The sequence below is a fragment of the Thunnus thynnus genome, chromosome 1 (genome assembly GCF_963924715.1).
Source record: "Thunnus thynnus chromosome 1, fThuThy2.1, whole genome shotgun sequence".
Classification (NCBI taxonomy): Eukaryota; Metazoa; Chordata; class Actinopteri; order Scombriformes; family Scombridae; genus Thunnus; species Thunnus thynnus.
The window spans coordinates 8,361,983-8,386,871 of NC_089517.1; the positions used below are offsets into that span (position 1 = coordinate 8,361,983).

General features: G+C 37.4%; 1 protein-coding gene across 2 annotated transcripts; it reads left to right on the plus strand.

Annotated features, from left to right (window-relative positions):
• Window positions 1-17,414: 17,414 nt before the first annotated feature.
• slc35c1 (solute carrier family 35 member C1) lies at window positions 17,415-22,374 on the plus strand. Of its 2 annotated transcripts, XM_067573431.1 has the most exons (3): window positions 17,415-17,506; window positions 18,634-19,145; window positions 20,865-22,374. In XM_067573431.1, the coding sequence occupies exons 2-3, from the start codon at window positions 18,665-18,667 to the stop codon at window positions 21,443-21,445; spliced, it is 1,062 nt and encodes a 353-aa protein (XP_067429532.1). In that variant the 5' UTR covers window positions 17,415-17,506; window positions 18,634-18,664; the 3' UTR covers window positions 21,446-22,374. The 2 variants fall into 2 exon arrangements, with proteins under 2 accessions (XP_067429532.1, XP_067429520.1); XM_067573419.1 differs by lacking the exon at window positions 17,415-17,506 and having other exon boundaries at window positions 18,479-19,145.
• The last annotated feature ends 2,515 nt before the right edge of the window (window positions 22,375-24,889 follow it).

The following is a 24,889-nucleotide window of genomic DNA, read 5'->3' on the forward strand; positions in this document are numbered from 1 at the left end:
CCACTTACATTTTTGAACTCCTGAGGTAATGACCTACCACTGCAAATAGGCAGATCCCAATGACAAACAAACAGTGCCATGTTTGCCCTGCAAGCTGAGCAGCTGTGATAATTCTCCTCCCTCAGCTTGTTATCTAAACAGGTAACAGCATATGCATACATTACCAGTTTGTAACCCTGAAGTCTGTGGTTGATGCCAGTATGATAGCAGTGTGATAGTTTATTTACCCCTGTAGTGAAAATTTGCTGCCTTTAGTCTCCCTCAAGTGAAGTCAGAGGTCAGCTGCAGGAGGCGACGGTTGGTATGCTATCTAACTAATGTAAGTTGGCATTGTTAAGTTTAGTATTCAACTGTGAATGCTTATGTGAGGGCGTTGAGACAGATAGAAAACTAGATAGATACCATGAGACCATGAGAGTTAAGTTTTCACCACCACAGCTGAAGGACTGGAATGGACAGAGACATCCTCTGATTAGATGAAGCATTGCTAGCTTGTCTATTTGTAGTGTCCTTGAGAAATAGAAAGAGAAAAGTAAAACAGCAAACCTTTTTAATAAATCTGCCAAAACATTTCCACTAACTCTGTTCAGAATGTCTGTATGAAGAAATATCAGATAGTAGAGCATAAGAGGGCACAACAAAATGCCATAATAGGCAACAAAAGTCATTTTTAATAATCAACTTCATCAAAAAACTTCTTGAACAATACTGTCAAATAACAGTACTGTAGTTTATAAGATAACAACAAGATTAATATCTCATACAGCCAGTAGTGGTCAGCTGGCAGTAAGCATAATAGCAGATTAATTCATACAGTATTTTACAGAGAACTAAACCTTAAAGAGGACATAATATGCACAGTTACAGGCTCTACAGGAATATTCTCTACTCAAAATATAAACTTCTCAAATAGATCCATACATGTTCGAGCCTGAATCCAATCTGAAATATTCAAGTGGACAACGCAAACAGCCCATGAACAACCTTAACAACAAAGACTATGGAATGGATGGCCATTTATGGGCATGCACAAATGATCTGACGTTGGTATGATGGGGAAGTAAAATGACAGAAAATCATAGAAAGCATGCTATGTCCCCTTTAACCATAATGTTGTCCAGTGGCGTGGTGTGACGTTTCCACTAGGTGGGGCTATGGCCCTAGGTAGCTCTGTGTATTTTGGTCATGAGCATACGCTGTACAGAGCCAGCTGCTGGTGTCTAGAGGCTAGGCTAGCGGTTTCTAAAAGTTTAAAAAATATATCTATTGGTTGTCACTTAGAAACTGCTTTCACTTATAATTATCACCATAGTACCACAAAGATCTGTGTATGTTTTGCCTACCTTCAGGGAGTAAATGTTATCTAATAGAAAATCACCCAATCTGGCAACATTTCTTGGGCGTAAAATTTTCCGCCCCAGATCCAGTTATTTTTGGCATGCAGTATAAACCAATCAGGGGTCACCAGGAAAAGCTTAACATATTACACACATACTGCCATCGGGCGGAGAAAAGTATGCCCATACAAACACAAAGATTGTAGGCAGCGCTTTTTGATTAGTCATTGCACGTTTCTGTAATTATGTATGACTTATGCGATAGCGGCATCAGATTACAAAAAAGGCTTCTGAAGTACGTGTCTTCCTGGATTGTGGACCAACACCGTATTTTGTTGTTCAATTTTGAGAACTGGTTGCCAACCTTATAGTCTAAGAAGTACAGCCATATGTCTCCCCTTAAAATCTTTTCAAACTCACCAGCCCTGTTTATCATTAGACTATAAAGAGTAAACATTAACATAAAGCTTTACTTGTCCTTCTCATGTTCTCCTCCTTCAGCAGGTCTTATGTAGTGTATGTATAAAGCTGAACTGAACCTGTAACTGCAAACTAAAATCGTAGGAAATGCTTCAATCATTGATGGCTTCAGAGGTACATTTGTAAGAAGAATAGCTACATGTCAGTCAAACTCAGCTGTGGGAGATACAGTATGTCCTATTGTGAGTTGGGCAGAAGTGTATACAATGGAAAGATGTATTGCGCCACAGCACAGGCTCCGTTCAGAAATGTACCAGTGGTGTCTGAGATTTCACAAAGTCTGAATAAATGAAGGACTGATAATATTATCAAACTTAGCAATCAGATAAGTTTTGCTTACATTGTACAGGGAAAAAAAGACACATTTTGGTTCGTATGTCCCATTCATTTGCTGATACGTTATGTATGAAAGTCATCTGTATGCATCTACCTTCAACAATACTTAATTCCAAACTCATAAATCGACCACTGACTGATCTGCCATCTTTATTTCCATCATCCCACTCATCACTGATGGGCGGATGACAGTGGGGCAGATTGTTTTTTGACCAGCTCATCAATCAAATCCACTAAATCTCCATGATACTATATGAGCTTGCACATTAGGGAATAAACACACGTTTGGATAATGTTAATGTGAAATATGATTCATGACTAGCTGTTTTTATCTCAGATTATTGCTTGACACAGTGATGTATTTCACAGATTTGTGCAAGATAATTTTAAATGTCACGCCATGCTGTTTGTGCAATGAGTCTGCCTTGTCTTTTATATTATTTTGCTAAACAGTGATGACAGATATATTTAAATCCACAAGTGTTCTCAGTTATATTTTATGCACCACAAACCCAAAACTGTACATGTTTTCCTGTTTGTTTTGTAAAGTTTGAATTCAGGTTTTGCTTTTGGCTTCCTATGATCATGAACCATGGTAAGCATTGATTATACAGTAAAGTACCCTATCTTTAATTTCTACCTATGTTTTTCTATGTTCTTGGGCATCATGCAGGGCAAAAAAACTTTGATAAACCCTTATAGGCTTCACTACTAAGTGTAATTTACACTTCTTTGTGTGAGACCGAACATGACAATGGACGCAACACCAGTAAAAATTTACAACATGTGAGTTTAATTAAAGTAAATCAATGAAATGGATGAATAAATGAAGACCAGGTACCTAGCGCCACAAAGGTGCTGCTGCAGCAGGATGGAGAGAGAGCGAGAGCTGAACAAAATGACCTGCCCATTATAGACTCAGCCCACTAATCAGCACAGGTGCCTGCCAACAGATGATCAACCTGGAGGGATCAACAGGAAACACCAAAATAAAACAGGATGTAACAATTCTGAAACAACTTTGCAGCCTTATTGCCAATCTATGGAGAGTAGTTTCAAGTCAAGTATACGTCCCTGAGAATACTCAGGGACATCGCATTGCTAGTTTGATAAGCTAAAAAGAATAGACTACACGTGAAATGTTAATTGCAGCAAAAGAATATGTCACCTAAACAATACCTCTCTAATAGCTTTTGGATTTAACTGGAGTTACTCTATTTACTATCACTGAGCCCTGGCAATCAGATTAGCCATTTTTATGGTGTTTATTTAAAAATCGCAGATATTATAAATCAGTCTACTGTGGATGGGATTAAGCTACTGTTGTTTTCATGAAAGACAGTGAAAAAAGTGAAATATATATTTTTCATCATCAAAAGCACAGGGAGACACATTCCACACTGAGGTATATATGTAATAAGAGTAAGGCCATGTTCAGACCAACAGTGGCCCTGCATGAAAAAACACAGCCCTCTGATTCAGTTGAAAAATTTTCGGAGATCACCAACAAAAGCCCCAGATCAGAGGTGTTCGCTTGGGGCTCGCAAATCAGCTCTTGTGTGAACTGTTCAAAGACACAACCCAAGAGACTTGCCGATGCATCGCAGATGCCTGAAAGATATCCTGTAGTGTGAAAAGCATTTTGACTGGCAATGAGGGCAACAACAAGCTACAGCCAATGAGAACACAAGACACGGGGTGAGGGGAAACCTGGGGTAGGAGTCGTAACACCTGCAACACGACAACATCAAAAAGCATGGTTACAAGAAAAGTACTGTAGTCTGCTTGGATCGAAGAAATGGGGGAAAATTTTGTTGAACTTTGGCCGGAGTACCAATGCCTTTTCGATGTTTCCAACGAGCTGTACCACAATCGGCTCAAGAAAGAGAGGAGTTGGAGAGAAACTGACAATTCTTCTTAACAGTCAGGTGAGCAAAAAAGGTTTCATTAATCCAGTGGGAACTAGTTTATCATATTGTAATGATGAGAGATAGACCTCATGATGCCTTTACAAATATGCAAAGGCAGTTTGAAACAAACACATCATATTCTGGGATGCATAACAATTGACAATCCCTGAGAACACAGTACTCAAGTTTGATAAAACCGAAACCGAGTAAGAGTGGGAGCAAACCCTTGACACCTAGGCAAAGGGCAATCCTCGGGGTCATGGATTTCATAAAACAATATATTGTTCACTGTCAATGTGAGACCACTGTAAATTATACAGTCTACAAAGACACATTTTGCAGTATACACAACAAACAGGCTGCAAACATCACTATTTATTAACTTATTATTATTTTCATTTCTTGTCTTCTTCTCTAGGTTTTTATTATATTTCTTATTTAAATTCTGCTTTTATTCAGTTTTTTTTATGGTGAGCAAGAATCTAATTAACTCAAACTTATGTGCATCATCTACAATCCGAGTATACAGTACTATGAAATACATAGTGTACATGTAATAGTGAGGTGCACCCCTGACTTTTGCATATTGCTTTTGTAGAAAGTAATAAGTTTGAGCTATGCAAAGTATAAAACGTAAGTGCACATTATTAAATTAATCAAATATTAAAGTATGTTTCCATGAGTAATATAAAGATTATTACATTGTTAATGTCAAAGTTGAGAACAATGGCCATGATTTGCTACTTCTGTAGAACTGTGATGTCCACTGACACCATTTCTGTTTCACCTCTCTTCCAGCTTGATGTGCCATTTAGTGAGCAGGATGACACTGAAGATCAGAATGATCTTTCAGAATCACTCAAACAGTCTCAGACACTGCTGTGGAGCCCTGGCACACCATCAGCTAGTACATTACGTACTGCCTCCCCTGAACTGAATGGTTTGATAAAAGGAGCTTCCTCAACAGCTGTTCCTTCAGCCGCCGCATCACCTGCCAGCAGGAAGGCACAAGGAGAGTCATTCGCAAGGGAAGGTCAGAATCTGACATAGAGCTGCAGAAGCTTGTTGTTTTAAAGCAAATGGCAACAAAAGTTGATGCTGACCCAACTCCTTATGCATTCACTACATTTGGAAACCAGGTAGCATCTGACTCAATCTAACTAGATTGAAAAGGAACATCATGAATATGATATATGATACTCAAGATGCTGAAAGGAATAATCCTCCTCCTCCTCACATGCAGCACTAGTATCGTACACATTTCACCCCAAAATCCTTAAAAGGCAATGCAGTATAAATATGAAAATATATAGTATATAAACACACACACATATCAAGAAAAAAAATGCTTACATTACAAAAATAACTACACATTTCATGTGCTCCTCCTGCCAAGGAATGCAACTTGCGGGTGAGACAGAATAATCACACAGAAGATTTTGTTACATTTTTACAGTAATTGTGGGGTTGCACTCTCTTCTATGCTCCACCAGCTATAAAGCCCCCATCCCTTTATTCCTCCAGGCTCCACCAACTATGTTATGGACAGCATTCTCACAGGCTTCAAAGGATGGAGGTCTATATGCCTCAGATCTGCGCTCATGGAAGAAGTTATGGATGCATAAACCCTCAGCCTGTTTGCAAGAATGTCAAATGCATCTACTCTCTATGCCCTAGAGAGATGATAGTTTAGTACCCTTTGACTGCGGTCCATCTGCCTGAATGATCATGAGGTCATTCCTTTTTTTTTATTGATTCACAAAATACAAACAAAATGACAAAAGATATGCATTTCTAACAGTAAGTCAGCATACAAGTGAGTCCTACCATTTCCAAATCCCTTCAAACCTTCAACCCTATACCGATGCACCCCTCAAACAATATCAGTCATAAACATCATCGCTGTACTTTCATCTTACAGCACAGATAACATGCAGTGTTGATACTGTAGAACAGCATTATCAGAAAAAGAAGACAACAATCATTAGCCTAGATTAAAAAAAAACAAATAAAATATAAAAATAGAAAAAAAATGGTGGTCTTGGATTTATTTTATTTTATTTTTTATATTGACATTAAGTACTTTTCCACTTGCACCCATTTTTCAGCATATTCTGTCTCATTATTTTGCAGTTGGAAAGCTACCTTTTCCAACAACGCTTCAGTGATCCATTCTTTCTGAGCTGGTGTATTTAAAGCAATCCATTTATTCATGATTACTATTTTTGTGACCATACATAATGAAAGAAAGATATTTTTTATTCTTTGAAGATACTCTGCTGAAGTTATGCAAATCTCCCAATATACATGATTGTGATGTAAGTGGAATGACTATATTAGTGTAGTTCATTGCTTGCTTTGTCATACCCAACAAAAGATCTTTAATTTTTTGCAGTCCCATGAGAGATGGAGAAGAGTTCCTTCAGCAGCACCACATTTTATACACTTACTGTCATCCCTTATGCTCATTTTATACAGCTGTGTTAGGGTGTAGTATACTCTGTTAAGTATTAAATTGCCTTAGTTTGTCTTTTTGTACAATGGAAGGGCTGCCTTGTGTTTTTCCATATATCATTTCAGGAAATATCATCCACTTGTTTGTGGAGATCCCTGACCCATTTCATTGCACAAGTCTTAAATTGATCTTCGGTGCTTTCATTTAAAATTTGACACATTTGAACTATATTTTTTATTGCAAAAGCTGTGGTTAAAAAGCACATTTTCAAATTTGTGTGTGTCAATGTTCAATTTATCTATGGGAATATTCTTTTTTAATAGTATGCTGTAAAGTGATGTAATTTAAGTACTCCCACTCATTGTGGGATACTATGTTCAATGATTAACTCATTAAAGGTTTTAAAACAGTTATTAGAAAATAAAGCTACTGATTCCATGGTCTATCCATTTATTCCATTATTCAATTTTATGACCTTTTTGTTTACTGTTATATTTGAGTTCTGCCATAGCTGTTGATTTATTGAGTAGCTGTGTTAATCCCAGTGATCTTTGTACATGATTTCAGGATGTTAAATGACGCTTTGATTGGGCTTTGCATGATTTCCTTTAGAAATATTTTAATAAAATATAGACATTTTGTGTCAATGTTTAAGCTTTGTAACATATTGTCTTCTATGTATTTCCAATCCTTGCTTACAGAAGGATTGAATAATTAACTTATTTGCTGGCAACCGGCTGACAACAGGTCATGCCTTAAAGGATATGCATCAGGCCCCTCACTTTGCGCCGGTCAGAGTGAGTGAACAGTCCAGATTCTGAGACCCTACCTTGGATACCCACACTTGCATAGATGAACTTATAGTTTGCATCCACAGCAGCCACCGTTATCACAGGGAACCTGCCCTTGTAATTATGGTAAAGGCTGCCACTTCATGTCGGAGGTTGCATGTAGATGTGATTCCCATAAAGTGCACCGATGCAATGTGGAAATTGCCATTTCAATTCAAAGTCCCGGGCTATAGTCTGCCATTCTGCCTCTGTTAATGGTGTCTAAAAATAGAAGAAAAGAACAGTAAGGAGTTAAGGCTAGGAGTTAAACTTCATTTGGTACACTGATTCTTATATTTGCCATTGATGGTAAAAATAATACATTTCTGCAGTACTGTGAATATGATTTCATGACTTAAGACTATGACTCTTACATTACAATTTAATTACATAATAAATATAATAGCAGTGCCCTATCAAAATACAAATATTGTGATTTTTGCCAGATTGCTTAATAGAGCATATTATCTTTGTGTCTACAGTAGCCTAATGTGTGGTGGTAAACAGATCCTACCTTCAGGAAGTCTATTTTATGACCTGGTACAGAGCAGCACAGATCTCCATAACCGTCTGTGAAATAGTGCTGGTCCTAATCTTGTACTGGAACCTGAGGGACTTGAATGTTTCACCTACATGAGAAATAAAATAATTACAAAATATACAGAATCAGACATTTAAAATGAACAACGGCTAAATCAATGTGATATTATTTTGATATAGCTCTGGCAGACCCACGTATCGCCAAAAACCACAGGGTCAAAGATAGACACTCTCTCAGGGATATTGCCAGTCTCAATTTGGTGCCCTGCTTGGTTATGAGGTTGACCATCCCCAGCAAGAAATCAAACTCCTCTGCTGTCATCCGCAGTAGCTCCCTGAACCCAGTCTTATCATGCATCTATTTGTATGCAGCCACAGTAATATAGTTTCTATCAGAATACATTGCACATACACAAGCTTTTCAGTATTTGTAACCTTGTCATCCTTGCCGAACCAAAATATACGAGCAGGCAACTACCTAAGTTTTCATTGCAAAAATATTTATTTACCTCCAACTCTCTCTGCAGAACAGACAATCCTTGCTGTCCGTGTATCCCAATCCATTCTCTCACCTATATTATTTTCTTTTTCTTCCTTGTTTTTTCACTGCAAACCAACACACAAACAACTTACATCACTCGTTTCTTGCAGGCATCCATTTCTGGAAGAAAAAAACCCTGTCTCACACATGGTAATGTGTCATTTCATGTGTTACTTCTCACATGTGTTTTTGTGACAAAACATAGATTAGAGACCAGACAGACCAGACCTCCTGGTGAAAGATCTTGTAATGTGTGTCCACCAGTCCTGTAGTGTGCAAACCACAACAACTTCAAGATTCCCAATTACAAGACAGAAAGTTGTGAAGTATGAACAGTATTACAGAAATCTGATGACTTTGAAAGTCATGTAGTGTGTGCTTGGCATTAGGAACAGCGGTTGGTATGTTGAGCCAAATGCTAAAACAAACATACTACCATGTCTACAATGACAATGTTAACATGCTGATATTTAGCAGGTAGAATGTTTATCATGCTCACCCTCTTAGTTTGGCATGTTACCATGCTAACATTTTAAGAACTATATACATTTAACACTAAAAACAAAGTACAACTACTGTCCTAATGACAGTAGTAGTTTTCAGGTATTTGGTCATGAACTTAAATATTAGAAAAATAACAAGTTTGACCTGATGATGGTGCCAGAAAGTTAAGTGATCTTGAGGGGGACATGAATACCAAATTACATGTCAATCCAATGTTGAGACATTTCACTCTGAACCACAAATGTAAACTTCATATTGGCACTTGAGGATTAGGAGTATTCATCTGGGAACCTGAATGTCTATATAGTCTTTTGTGCTAATTCATGTACAGTAGCAGATAACTGAAAAGTTTGACTTGCTGGTGGTGCTAGATATAAAGTCAGGGGATCACCAAAGTAATTCAGATTTATCCTCAGGGAACCATGACTATTTGTACAATATTATAAGACAATATTATATGCCAAAAAACTGATGTACCAGCCGACATTGCCGCCACTAGAGCCACGTGACTATTGTGCCCTAAAAATATTCCCACTATATCATCCTAATTTTAATTTTCCACAAATCTGCATACATGTGTTTATACACTGAGGTAATATATAAAAAATATTGAAAATGCTGTATGCAATGGCATTACAAGTATCACTACCTGGGGCTATTACACAATTTACCCTCTGTCACCAAAAAGCTTGTTTCATTGAGGCATCTAACAAAAGTAGTTCATATTTAAAAGCCTGTGAACCACAGCACATCAGAGGGAGCAGCCATATGGCTCAGATCAAAACCTCCCCTCGACTGAAAAGAAAACTCTGCTAATTAAACGCTTCCCGATTAATTCAGCCACTGTAATTAGACGGGAATTTATTCCACATCAATATTTCACTATGTCAGCAGAAACGCCGCCTGGGCCATGAGAGAATGGAGAATTACCACCCCATCACACTGCACTACACGCACACACACACACACACACACACACAGTTGTGTCTCCATTACTTCAGAGGACATTACATTGATTTACATTCACTTCCTGGAGACTGGGCTTCCTGGACTTGCTTTTTATCCCCATAAGGGAGGCGAGTCCCCACAACATGGCCATGTTAACAGATTTATGTCCCCACAACATGAGGAATACCTGGACCACACACACACACACATACACACACACACACTATGTATGTGAGTGTACACACACGCACACCTGCCCCACTTATTTAATCATTTGTCTTTCACACTGATGAGCTATTTTCCCTGATAACTGATTTTGCGTGATGGGGTGACGCAAGAGATGAAAAGTCAAAAGTTGACCAAGTCTGAACTGTAACTGAGGAGCCTCCAAAATCAGATCTACCCCCTCTCAAGACTTACACAATGATTGCCAACATGAAACTGAGCACACTACAATTTATAATTTAAATTATGAGTCATCTGAAGCTCTAACCTTACAAAATAAGGAAGAAATCCTTGCTTTGTATTATCATTCTGAGTTATGAATTTCTTTTTTCTCTTCCTCTAAAATGGATATGTAATGTGTTTGAATGAATCCCTTCAGCTGCAGGATGATGGCCCTGTTGAAGGTCTATTACTCCAGATTGACTGGATAAGGAGGTAGTTATAAAACCTTATCTGTTTGACTCTAAACTTATTTATTGGATACCTTGAGAAATAACTGAATGTCTATGACAAAGTTCCAACAGATGTTATTTCCCAAATTACTGAGGCCCATAAATTTGAATGAGTTTGGGCCACGTCCCGGTTGGGAAAAGGTGGTTCCTGTTTGTATTGTTATGTCAAACTTATTTTAAATTAAGTTGAAATTAAAGGGGTGTAGTGTGGTAGTACCTTTGACTTGTTTTACAGTAGCCTAATATTGTATATTGACTATGTTTGTTTACGAGTCTTTCTTTATGCTCTCATAGGAACTACTGGTTTAAATGCTGTATATTCCACACCCCTCTCATCTTGGGGTGTAGTGTGGTAGTACCTTTGACTTGTTTTACAGTAGCCTAATATTGTATATTGACTATGTTTGTTTACGAGTCTTTCTTTATGCTCTCATAGTAACTACTGGTTTAAATGCTGTATATTCCACACCCCTCTCATCTTGGGGACATCTAGTCAGAGACTCCGGTTCAAAAGGAACACCACCACAGCACTTAACCACAAAACATTTAACACTCAAAGATCTCAGCTAGTACACTGTAAAGACAGGACTCCCCCAGAGAGGAAAACTGGAGTTTGGTGTATGACAGCATGCAACAACTGTGGGGAACACTACATCGGTGAGACAGCAAGAGCCCTGGACAAAAGACTGCATGACAAAATATAAGACCAAACCGGTCACAGCATCAACTAAAGGATCCAAGTCATCGACCAGGAGAAGGTGGACAGTCAGGGAAAGCTCAAGTAGGACATTCACATCATGTTTCAGAGAGGTGTTCATTTACCTTAATGGTCATTTTTGAGGCTGTAATTTGTAATGGTGTTGTATTATGAATACAGTCCGTGTACTCTCTGTGGTGGTTATCTTTTATGTCACCTCTTGTACTTCTCACATTGTTCTTTCACCTTGCAAAATAAAAAAAATAAAAAATACATTCTGATTACATAAATTTAAATATATATATACAATATCTGTGTGTACATAGGATTCAACGTGTACTGCATATTGTGCAACATTTTCTTCACCTTGAAATATCTTCACAAATTACACTTTTATTGTTCTGCCTTCTTTGCTGTAGTTTCAATATGCGAAACATAAAAGAGCTCAGGTTTGATGATTTTCTGTATTTTTCTTATTGTCAACAAATCTCATGTGCAGCGCTAAACCATCTTATAAGATGATTGATTCTACTTGATCCTACTTACAAGAATTGTGTGTGTATCCAAAGCTTGATATATCTTATTCTTCTGTGCCGTAGACCTCCACTGTTGTCCAAAAACTATTAAAAAACATACGTCAATGAGCCACATTGTTGCACTGGGTGACATGTTCCCTGGCCCCACAGAGTTTGGGCATTTTAGTTTGTTGCAATAACAGTTTAAGGGCAACAATGGTGGTCTACAGCACAGAGGAATAAGATATATCAGGCTTTAGATACACACACAATACTTGTAAGTGGGATGAGTGCATTGAAATATAAAAAAATATAGAAAATTACCAGCCTTATCCTTTACATTGTCTGCATAAGCTCTTGAAAGTAACAATATTGCAAAGATGTGTAGAGCAACCTTTTAATCAAGATCATGTGTGACAACTTTACTGGTAAGTACAACAAATGTTTTATTTGCTCTTTTTCTTTTTCCACAGTGTGACTGTTGCTCCTCACTGAAGGATGAGTCATCAGACTCGTTTAGGTCACTGATGACAGGAGTTTGGAGCCTGCCAGCCTAGTGAACAAAGCCAAACATGTCAGTCTGACAATGACAAATAGGACATCTGTATACTGCGGCTATATTTCATGTAGCCAAGCTAAGAAGATGATGGCCAGATTACACTGAATAGTTAAAGAGATTCTTAATAGCTCTATGGTGCTATTTAATTCTGAGACGATAGCTCATTCATGTTTTATGGTCTTAGTTCTTCAGGAGGTTGTCCTCCTTTCTTGGCTCTTAAAGTCTTACAAGGTTGGGATGTTTTATGTGTCATAATGGCCAGGGTAGCATCCCCTCAATTAAATGCCTTTCACTTCATTTCTCACCATAGGAAGTGACTTTTGTCTCACTGAGAAGAAATCATCCAGGTGAAGAAACCCTGCTGGTCACCTTCAGAAACATTAACACTCAGACATGCATGAAGACATTTAAGCATGGATTGTTCACAATAAATGTGTTTATATCATATATTGTATATATAGTGTGAAAGGAAGAAATTCAACTTTGATATTTAAGCATTATCTAGGATAATGAGAAACTAAATACATAGCTTTGCTCAGTCAATGGCACAGTTGGTTTTCATCCTTTCTCCTATTCATCTAGCTTAGACAAACAGTTCCTTGAAGGCTTGTTAGTCACACAAGTAAGGCAGCTGGAATGGTTGAAGCTTCTTTACTTATTTTCTTAGATAGACTTCAGTGTCCGTCATTTCTTAATAAAGTTGCATATTCTTGAATTACAATTATTGGTGTATCATTCGTTAAATTAAAGATAATGTAGAAACACAGAAAAATAGTTCATGAATTACTACATTTTTGCTAATATAAAATTGTAATTCTTAACTTTAGAAAGAAATAATGAAGCTAAATATTCATGTCAGTGAACTAAATGCTGTTCAGCAGTTCATAACTTAGTCTAAAGGAGGAAAGGCAGAATTTTTGCATTTTAAAATTCCTACATTGTTCCTCTAAATCTATTTTATGTTTGCATTTAGAGCAAATGTCCTTACAGGGTCTTAAGATTTTTACTGACTCTTGGGTACTAAATAGGGTTGGTGAACTGTAGAAATGGCTGACCTTAATGCTGAGATTTGTGGCTTTCACTCTTTTACATTGTTATAAGTAGCGAAACAAAGATACTGATCACTGCAGTAGGTCTATGGTATATTATCAGTACACCAGAGGGTTTTTTTTTGATCAGTGACATACTGTATGTAGATAGATGTTGACACCATTTGTATGAGTTTAAAAGATAACTACTTGAAATGACATCCAGGATGCACATTAAATACTGTATCAAAATGTATGAAATCTGCAGCCATTCAAAACCAGGATCCAACACACATACTGTAACTGCAGTTTGTACTCACGGTTTAATTTTTATGTATTTTGTCCATCAACCTGTCAACCTTTTCTTTTAAGCTGCCTGTAATACTCCTACTGAAAGGAACATAAAAACTCTTAAGGAACACATCCTGTGTTCCCTCTTTTCTTTGGACATGTGAGAAAGCAGAGGTTGTTCAAACCACAGTGAGATCAAAGTAGTAAAAGCGGTATAGCTGGGAAACCAACTTAGGGCCACAAGGGAGGATTATATGTGTCTGAAATTAAGCTGCCCTGTGGACTGTACCACACAGCTCACCCTTGTTGGCCTAATAATCTATTCACCGCACTTGCTGGAGGATTCATTACGAACAGCAATTACCTATAGACCAGCACAGCAGTGGCATGGGTTAACCATAACAGTTTTACTGAAACTGTAGTTACAACACCCTCATTTAATGATAGTGAAAAGGAGGTCTATTGTTTTTTGGTCTGGGGAAAAGGCTGCTTCCTTGCCTTTTCACTAAACCGTGTAACAATTAATTATTTATCAGCCAACTTTATTAAATAAAAGAATACAAGCTTGTCTCAATTGCATAATTCTTTCAGGGTCCTACAGGTTTGTGATCTGTTAAAAGGTCAAAATTACTGCGGATGATTGGATGAACCTGTGTGTTTTTTGTGATGACGCAATTTGGGTAGCATTACATTTCCTCCAAAATGTATTTAGTGTTGCAATTTAGAGTCAATTTAGTTTCCTCTGTTCCATTATAATTATTGTCAATAAAGCTCCACCTTTTTTATATTAACTCCTGCCTTCAGTAGTTACAGAGGTCATCGTCCATTCCAACATATCACCTTTACATGGAGTGTTGAAATGGACATTAACCATGCCTTTTACTATGAAACTAGAACAAGATGCAGCAGAGGGGTATTTAGATAAGGGTATTTATGTCATTTGGATTATCAAGTGGTCATCACAGATGTTTGTTGAATGAGGCCCTTGACATTTGCAGAAGGGTTTAAATGGTAAATGGTTTAGGGCAAAGTCTGGAAACTCTGTCCTTGATGTTCACATTCAGGATTCAGTACTGTGTGGGTGGTATTCTACTTGTCATTCAGTAACTGCGTGGCTGTGGCAACATCCAGTAGTTGATTCGAGCTGACTGAACTGTAGCATAACAACAAGCCAGCAGAAATAGCTCAATACTAAATCTAGTATGTTAAAAATGTAAGAATTAGTTGTCTTATAAAGAGCAATTTGTCTCTGCAATGGCAAAATGTGAAAGTGGTTCACTGTAATATTAAAAATGCATGTATTTCTTTTAAACTGTGTATCAGACACACAGATTAAACAGTGTTTTTCACAATAAATCTAATATCTTCCCAAATTCATAGCAAGTCACCAAAGATAAAAATAATTTAGATAAAACAATGCAGATGAAGCATAAGTTTTTGCATTCTAATAATTCTAGTCTATATAGTCTTTGATATAGTTTTTTGTGTATTCTTCAACTCTAATTATCTTAAGGAAAAGCAGCAGCCATTCTGCTCAGATCCACAATTAGACACAATTCGCTGTTTTCTTAGGGTTATGATACGTGTTATATTTCATCCAGTCTAACTATTCCGTTCATCTTTATTTTCTGCTCTGAGCTCGACAACCGCTTGTTTCCTATATCTGACATGAGCACTTCATTCAAATATTGGGTGGAGATAAACTAATGTGCAGTATATGCTCCAAAACCTCCACGATCCAAGATACCACCTGCAGCATCTTCCCTCCATTTTTGTACTCGCTAATAAAGTGTGGAAATCTCCCCAGCTGGCAGAGGTCAAGACGGCGGACTGTCTTATGAATAGCAAACTCTGCTTCAGCGCAGCATTTCTCCCCTACCAAAGCCTGAGCAAAAAGGAGCACAGTGAGGGGTCACACATTGCCTGGCTGATGGATGTGTTGTAGGTTGAGTCAGGCTGTACAAATGCTGCCTGTGTTCTTGAAGGTGGATAGCCCATGGATATATCCATGGGCGTTTACATTCTTGCTGAGCGCTGAGATATCCATGGGCATATCTTACCAACTCAGCATATTTTACCAACTCAGCAGTGAACATTGGTACACCAGCAAAGTGACTGCTGTGTACTGTAGCAGAAAATATGACACTGACAGACACTGACAGACAACACACAGCAATTTTCCAGCAACTGAGCAACAGGAGAAGGGATGACAGTGTGAAAGACACAGGGTTTGACAAGGGCTGGACAGGAAAGTAAAGTGCAAGTTAAACTTTCTTTACTGTTCTTTGTTTTCCCATAAATCAGGGTGGGGGAGGAGTGTGGTTACCATGTTACCAAAATATCCCTGGGTTGCTGCTCTGAGGCAAATGAAAGGAGCAATTAGGTAGTCTAAATGAGAGGGTTGGTGTATGAATTAATAAAGACACCTTTTACATCATATACAGGTGACTGGTGTTGCGCTGGTGGTGTTTTGAGTTGGTATACTGTGCTCTTTGTTGTGTACTATTTCCCACTATGTAGAATTATACTTATCATCACTATGCAACTACGTAATGTCTTCACAAAAGTGGTGTGTCAGTCTGGGCTGATAATCCTGCAGCCAGCTGCATAACAAACACTGATTATTTGCTGCCCCCTACTGTCTTGAGGCTGTAGTACAAGAGTAGTATAAGTATCAGTGGAGTAATGAATATTAGGAATTAGAGGAAATTCAGTTAAGGTGGGGTGAGGGTGGGGTAGATTTAATAATTCATAATAATAATTCATATTTCAATTATGTTATCACTGCATGCAGTATTCTCATCATCTTTCTGCTGCGATGTTAAACAATGCTATTAGGCAAACACTTTCACTACTGCTGTTGAATTTTGTTTCATTTTTTATCAAAAGTACAAGTAAATGTGCAGTTAAATGTATTCATGACTAACAGCTTGAGAAGAAGGAGACAGTTTTTCAAGTGCTATTTTTGGAATATTGTATTAAATACCCAAATACATCCATGCAATCACACATTTTGAAAGCTGGTTTCCTCAAAAACAACCAAAGCTGACAACTGGAAGGGAAGACATCTCATCGCAAAGACTGTGTCCATACTGAACTATAAAATGAGCCATGTAAATTAGGTTGAGTCTTATCTACAATACAAAACTTAATGAAATAAAACTGTGTTGGTTTTGTATCTGAAAACCTTCTTGACCTTTAGTTAACTGTAAAAACTGGCATGGTAACACATAGCCTTAAAACACTGACTCCTTTTTTGTCCTTTATGTCCTCATAAAAAAACTGCCAGGACTCCTCATTCTTGTTGTCTCCTGTGTTGTTCACTCTCATTGTGGTTCTGCTGTTCAATCATCTACTGTTGGGTGTGAGATTATTTTTCAAGGACATGACATTACTATTTTCTTTGCTTGTCTTTGGCTGCCACTAAGTTTTAAAAAAATATTTCTGAAATGTTTGTCATCAAGTTTAGTAAGTCATTGTGCATTTTCAGATTTTTAATGAGCAATACTGCAGTCTGACATCCTCTGGTAGCAACCTCCAAACAAGTTTAAAATTTGAAATCTAAAAACTGATAACAACATGTGAACAAGCCAAAGTGACTTTCAGATACCTTCCCCATGGAAATGTATCAATGTAGTCATGTTTGATATCTATTTTATGTTTTTTTTTTCCATCATTTGCCCCAGGCACTGTCCTCTAACAGCGCAAATTGTGCATACCAGGAAATGCAGGTCATACAAGGAACCTGTTTTCTGCTGTTGCCTTATGGGAGGGCTAGGACAAACAGTGAAAAGACATGACACTTCCTGATAGGTGTTGATCCCCATGCTAGACTTATGAAATAGAGACCAATCTAAGGTAAGAAAACCTTATAGCAATTAATTTTATAATCCATTTTTAAAAACTGTAATAAATAATATAATTTATTTGGCAAGTGACCACATTAAAAATGGAAAAAAAAACGATTAGTTACTAGAAATGAGGGTCAATGCAACAGTTCAAATTATAGCTAGCAATATATTGCAAGCTGAAACATCAAGATGAGATATCTAGTTTGATTGACGAGAGGTCAATGGCTTTTCTTTCTTTCTTTTTTTTTGAAGAATAAGGAATTCGATGATACATTATTTTATCGGAGTGCAACGATTTAAAGACACTGTCTCTTTAAATAAAAAACAAGTGCAGATGAGTAAGTAGTCACGCTGGACGATACTTCCGGTTTAAGCTTTTACCTTCAAGATAAAAGTGAAGGTTTAAGGTTTTTGTACTTGACAACACCCCTCTAGTGAAAGAATTTTTTGATAACAATTAGTGTCAGAATAGTAATGAAATGATATCGAAACATGTGTCTTGTTTTAACTGCAGAGGCGAAAATACTGACAATTGACCAGTCAAAACAGTGTAAAAAGTAAGACAATGGAATATGCTTGAATGGATTATGAATGTTGAGCACAACCCTTTCAAAATCATTTGTCTTGCAACTGCCAAATTGCAGTACATCTGCATACCTATTTTTTCCCCTTCATTTTTAGCCATTTGACTTAACATGTTGATTTGGATTAGGCCTATATCTTGTTCAAAACTTGATCGAAATCATAAAGTGATAAAATCATTTGCAAAACATATTGGCAGATAATTCATTTTAATAAATGCATAACATAAACAAACATTTTGGATAAGGATCCTTTGAATTTGGTTGAGGATTGTGGCCTAAAAATGTACTCTGAGTGGCAAGTGGTTGGGCCCAGGCCCACAAACCAATGGGTGACGTCACAGCGGTTATGTTTTTTTTTTTTCTCCCTCAGCGTTAATACGCTTTTATTCTGAATAAATCACAGCGGAAGTTGTATTGTTGTTGCCGCTGGCGGAACACAGCAGTCATGTTTGTATCGTGTACTTAGCCCTGATAGTCTGTAGCTACATATTAGCTTGTTTAAATGCTCCAATTTTCACCCAGGCTGTTTTCTTTCTGTAATCATGAACAGGACACAACTGAAGCGGTCCAGTATCTTGAGAATGGCTCTGGCCGGCTCGGAAACGATGGACCCAGACGGACACGGAGAGACTTTCTTACTCCGAGCTATTAGAATAGCAGCTGTTGTTGTATTGTACTGGTTCGTCTCAATCACAATGGTGTTCCTCAATAATCATCTTCTGGACAACCGTGACCTGGACGCGCCGTTATTTGTGACTTTTTATCAGTGTGTGGTGACTGTCGGGCTGTGCTGGCTCATGCAGCTGCTGTCCAGGTTGTGCCCGAGACTGATCGACTTCCCGTCGGTCAGATTCGACGTGAAGACGTCCCGAGAGGTTCTGCCGCTGTCTGTCGTGTTCATCTGCATGATCACCTTCAACAACCTGTGCCTGAAATATGTCGGAGTGGCTTTCTACACAGTCGGTCGCTCCCTCAGCACAGTTTTTAATGTGCTGCTTTCATATGTCATCCTGAAACAGACCACATCTCTCCAAGCCTTACTGTGTTGTGCTTTCATCTTAGGTAACTTTTTTCTTCTTCCCTAGATGTGGGTTTTATGTAGTTCCTCTAAAGCAAAAAAAACGTCCATTTTGCAATTGACATTTGTCTTGACTTTTGCTGAAATAGGGCGATGGATGTGAATAACATTTGCACTCCTTGAATCCTGTCAGAAATACACTCAGTTGTCAGTGTATTAGGTATTCCTTCATAGCTAAAACTAATGCAGTTTAGCACAACAGCCATGCGATAAATCATAGCTATCTTCATGAAGGTTAAGGAATTAATGTTGAAACTCTTTCTGTAAGAGAATTTTGGAGGCTGCACTTTGTGGTGCTGGAGTGTATTGCATTATAATAAAATGTATTTTTAATGCACTGTATTTCGTTTAGGCCACGTGACAAATTAAAGGAAGAACCTGAACAAATGAGTGTAGAAACATAAGGAATGCAGATGCTCCCACATGGTACAATTTAGCAGTTAACATTCAGTCTTGCTCTGTGGCATGTATAAAAATGCTGAGCAGGCCCAGTTGACTCTGATTTTGTATCAAGATGGCAAAAGGAAAAGATCTAAGTGACTTTGAAAGAGGGTTCATTGTTGGGGCATGGATGGCAGGAGCATCAGTCACAAAAACTGCTCAACTGGCTAGTGTTTCAATAGGAACAGTGACTAAAGTGACATCTGCATTTAGATCTATGGTAGAGACATCATTTAACATCTATAGGAGATTTTGGACCAAGGTGTTAGCACTCTTCACCACCATCATCAAATGAGGGAATATCTTTTGGAAGAATGGTATTCATCCCTCCAGTAGAGTTCAGAGACTTGTAGAATCAATGCCAAGGTGCATTGAAGTTGTTCTTGGGGCATGTAATGGCCCAACACCTTACTAAGACATTTTATGTGGGTTTTTCCTTTAATTTGTCACCTGTTTGTATATGTCAATGGGACTCAACTAATATATACTAGTATTTATTAGAAGGTAGGATTTAATACAGGGTTGTTCTATGTGCATGTAGTTTTTGGATGTTATACCTGATAAACTGGCAACTCCGTGTATATTTACAGATATCCTTATATTGTTTGTATTTCAATTATTGATTCACTCAGAATTCTATATAGCTAGTCACTAAGAAAAAATATCTTTTCTAAGCTAAGAAACATAGGTAACACAATGTGTAAAATTATTGAATTTTCCAATTTGTCCCCAGATACTTTATGGAGTCATGATTGAAAATTGGTAAATAAATAAGTAGTATTCCATTACTGCTGACATATTACTTAATCTTGAATAACTTTGACTCAATAGTTTCAGGCATTTATTAAGCCAAATGGCAATCATAAATTATTATTTATCTTTCATGGGCTCCAGTTGAATGGATGTGACAGTTTTCACAGTTTTTATATTATTGCAAATTCAATATATTTACAATTTGGACTCTTGGTTGTTCAAAAAAACAAAATAACCCAAAAAGAAGTAATTTAAGGACATTGCTTTTGGCTCTGGGAGCTTGTGAGCATTTTTAAAACTATTTTCAGACATTTCAAGAGCAAAGTATAAATTGATTAATTGTAAATCATAATAAAGAGATTTATAGGTAACCAACCATCAGTTACAGCCTGAGCTTCAATCAATATTCAAATAAAATTCATCCAACGACACCTTGGCTTTTCTAGTGTTAAACATACTTTATTGTGTGTCTCTAATATGACAATCTTGCATGTGTCTTTGGTTCTCAGGTGGATTCTGGCTCGGTGTGGACCAGGAAAGCATGGCGGGGTCCCTCTCCTGGTCAGGCGTCTTTTTTGGGGTGCTGGCCAGCGCCTTTGTGTCTCTCAACGCCATCTACACAAAGAAAGTGATGCCTGCAGTAGACGGAAACATCTGGAAACTGTCCTACTACAACAACATCAATGCCTGTGTCCTCTTCCTCCCACTTATTCTTGTGTTTGGAGAGTTGGGTCATCTCGCCAACTTCAGTCGCCTGTCTGATCTCGGGTTTTGGGGCATGATGACAGTCGGAGGAGTGTTTGGTTTCACTATCGGCTACGTCACAGGCCTCCAGATCAAGTATACGAGTCCGCTCACGCACAACGTCTCAGGGACTGCAAAGGCCTGCGCTCAGACTGTTATTGCAGTAGTGTACAACTCGTCAAGTAAAAGCCTGCTGTGGTGGACCAGTAACATGATGGTTCTCTGTGGCTCATCAGCCTACACTTGGGTCAAAAGCCTAGAAATGAAGAAGACTCCCTACAAAGTCCCCCAGGATTCAGCCAAGGAAAAACTACTGTCAGGGGAGAAAGGCAACATGGGAGTGTAACCTTTTGTAACTGGGTTTTCACTGAGAAATGTTCAGTTCTTATCCACATGGCGTAAGAATGTTGATTTTTAGGATATGACTGATTAGCGATTGAAGGGATACATGCGGTTTTTGCAGTGATGTTGACTGAGTTTAATCATACTGTTTATACAGTTTGACATACGATAAAGGTGTTTGAAGTCATTTATATGTATTTTTTTATTTAAAGCTATTTACATTCATTTGGGGCCTTTTTACTATTACTTTAAAAAAATTGCTGAGAAATATAATAATGTGTCTTTTATGGTGTAGACTACCAGTGAAGGAAAAAATCCTGTTTTTATTCACAGAAAAGATGCAAAACATTAACTTGTAATCGAGGATTTTAGTTTAATATAGAAAACTTTTCTACATTTATTGTTTAATTATAGTGACAATAGTTTTATTAGAGGGGATGTCAAACATAAAAATTGCTGCCGTTTTTATGAATGTATGTTATTTTAATGTTATTAGGCTAGCCTCTGGCCGGGAACATCTCTGCTTTCTCAAATATGAACAAAACCAAGAGCCATCAAATAAACACTCCTTCCTTTATACTGATGCAGTCACAAACTTGTACATCATTTACATATAGGCTATATTATGTATTTGCATTTCAAAACTAAACTGGGGCAGACTGAAAGAGAGCCTTGGGAGGGTATTTACTTACAGGTCTCTCATATTTCACGTGTGCTCTTACATTTGAAATGGGATTTACATGCGTCAGTATCTTTACAATAATACATTTCACTCCAACTGAGTAGTCTTTGTTTGCACTTGTAATTCAATCTTAATTTATTGTATGACATGACAGGTAAAGGTTTGGGTAAACCATTGTCTATGTTCCAAACCAGCTTTTTAAAATGTCTTTCTAACATTTCATTAAAGCTCTGGTGGTTATGTAAACTCAACTATTTTTAAGTTTGTTTGTTTTTTGTATTATGAGGGACGATTGTGTCATTGTACTCAGTTCTCTTGTTGAATAATGAAATTATTAGTGGTCTAGACAGCTATTTTTGTGATATGGCATTCTTGTTAAATAAAATATTCATAATTTATATACATTCCTTGTGTAAATTTACATTCTCTAAATGCAGCTTAAATTTAGAGACCATATTATCGATTATAAATCTTCAAATTGAATTTCATGATAATTCAGAGCTGAAAGAAATGTAGCTTTTATGCTAATATTTATGTCGTACTTAAAATATTTAAGACCAATTTAAAATGGCTCTGAACTTTTACAATTTCACGAGAAATGAATCATCAGTTGATTTCAGGCCTGTACTGTAATGTTGGTAATGACAAACCTTTTTGTGTTCTGAAATTTCCAGTCACTGCCCCACTACTATGAGCCCAAAACAGAGAAAATCTTACAATAGAGGCTAAATAGTTGTGGTTAATGTCCTCCCCTGTTCTGTGGATTAATTAGTTCCTTATGGCTGAACTTAAAACCAGCTGGGTGAGAACTTAAGTGTTACTGATGAAATGAGAAAAACCAGTGTAGGTAAAATGTTAATTTTAATAGCCTCTTATTGTATCTTCTTTTATGTTTTGAGATCTGGTGGATCCACTAGGAGTTATTCTGTCTCACATTGCTTTGTCACTGTTATATGTTAATCTAAAAATGCTTGTTTTGAGGACAAGTCGAATTGTGTGTCTGAATTTTTATCTCTGCAATTCTCGCTAATTTTAAGAATACACTTGCACAGGTTTATTTATGACAAGAGAGGTCCCCCCCCCTCTGTGTCACTATATATGATTAGTGAGCTTGTTTTTTGTCAACACTGGATGGAAGTAAGGAAGGTCAGTGCGTGTTGGATCAGGGTTGGATGAGAGTTTCTGGCCTCCAAATGGAACATTGCTCTGAGCAACAGAGGGGGCTAAAAATAGCCAACATAGTGCCATGGGTAATTACATGAACCAAAAAACACTGGTCTCTGATGTCAAGAACTCATTTCAACAGTGAATCTGGCCTTGTGACACTGATGAAAGTTTTATAACTGTGTCATAATGTGGAAAGCATAATCCCCCCCAACCCTTGTCTTTCTCTCTCATGTCTGGTTGGGTCAGGTTCATAATGACAGGAGGAGGCAAAATCTTTGGCGATGATTGACAGTTCAAAGGCTGCAAGAATCATTAGAAGTCATTCATATTTTCTTTATATTTGTCAGTTCAAAGTAGTGGTCGAAATATGTCAGTTTGTTGATGGGAAAGATAATTACTAGTGGGGCATTTTTTTGTTAAAAATCATAAATATTCCTGGTATGTCTAGAAGCACATTTTCATCTTGCCATGACAGCTGCATCAAGTGTAATTTTGTGCATCCAAAACTGAAGGAAATGACTGCATATCCTCCACAAGCCACTTTTGGTGTGACAATAAAAAAAATAAATGGTTGTTTATATTGAGTTGTTCAAGTTCTGTTTATCTAATTATTTTAACAAAAAATTACAAGCCAAAGTTGGGTATCCATAATTTTTACCTGATCTTGTATTCTTCAGAGTGTCCCACACGAGGATCATAATTCATCAGTCACACCTGTGTCATATTTTCAGGGTAAAACATTATTTATGTCGACTTGTGGACTTGAAAGTGTGGCACAACATATTTGGGCTATTTTTAAGCAAATACATGGTATAAACTTCAATGACAACATGATCGCATGACTTCAGAATTATTTCTAAAGGTATAATTGAAATGCAGCTTTATGAGCACCTTTGGCTCTAATTACAGCTTTCAGTTTTCTTTGACACATCTGTAATTTTCCCATATTATTACTGTATTCCTCCTACATGTTTGTTCATATTCAGTCAAGCTGGACTTCAGTCAAGTTTTTCACACTACCTAGTCCAGCACCAAATGGCACACATATACTTGACTAGCTAGTGAAGAAAGTCAGGAATTGGTGGACACCAAACCAGAGCTTAAAAGAGACTGAATATTTGATCTTTTTTTGTTTTATATCTGCTTGGTGTGTAACTAGGCTATGCTTTGTCAACAGATTAGCCATTGAACTTCATGTGATGACATTATGTCGGGCCCATCGATGAAGCCTGTGGTTATTGCTTCAACAGGAAAATTAAGACACTGTCCTGCTAACTTTTCATGAGCTAATATTGTTAGCCCTGCCTTCTGCTTTGTGAAAAGTTTTCAGATAATCCAATAAGTAAATGGTTTATATATCTTAACGAGAAGGAGAAATTTCTCAAGTCATAAAGAAACACTTAATCCTTCATTTTTTTCTGGAAAATTGAAAATCACCAAATTTGGCAATTGGTGGTTTTACCTGGACAGCAACAATGATCTGCATAATCTTGATGTACTGTAGATCACTTTTTTTTTTTTGCACTACATAGTAAGCCAAAAGTCCCAGAATCTCTCTATCATCACCCAAATATGAATTTTACAATCCAGGCCATAGTA

Bases quoted from the DNA above. Each gene is read 5' to 3' on its own strand.
- slc35c1 (XM_067573419.1), top strand. From the start codon at position 18,626: ATGAACAGGACACAACTGAAGCGGTCCAGTATCTTGAGAATGGCTCTG. The intron at 19,146-20,864 runs GTAACTTTTTTC...TTTGGTTCTCAG, and splicing joins GTGTTGTGCTTTCATCTTAG to GTGGATTCTGGCTCGGTGTG.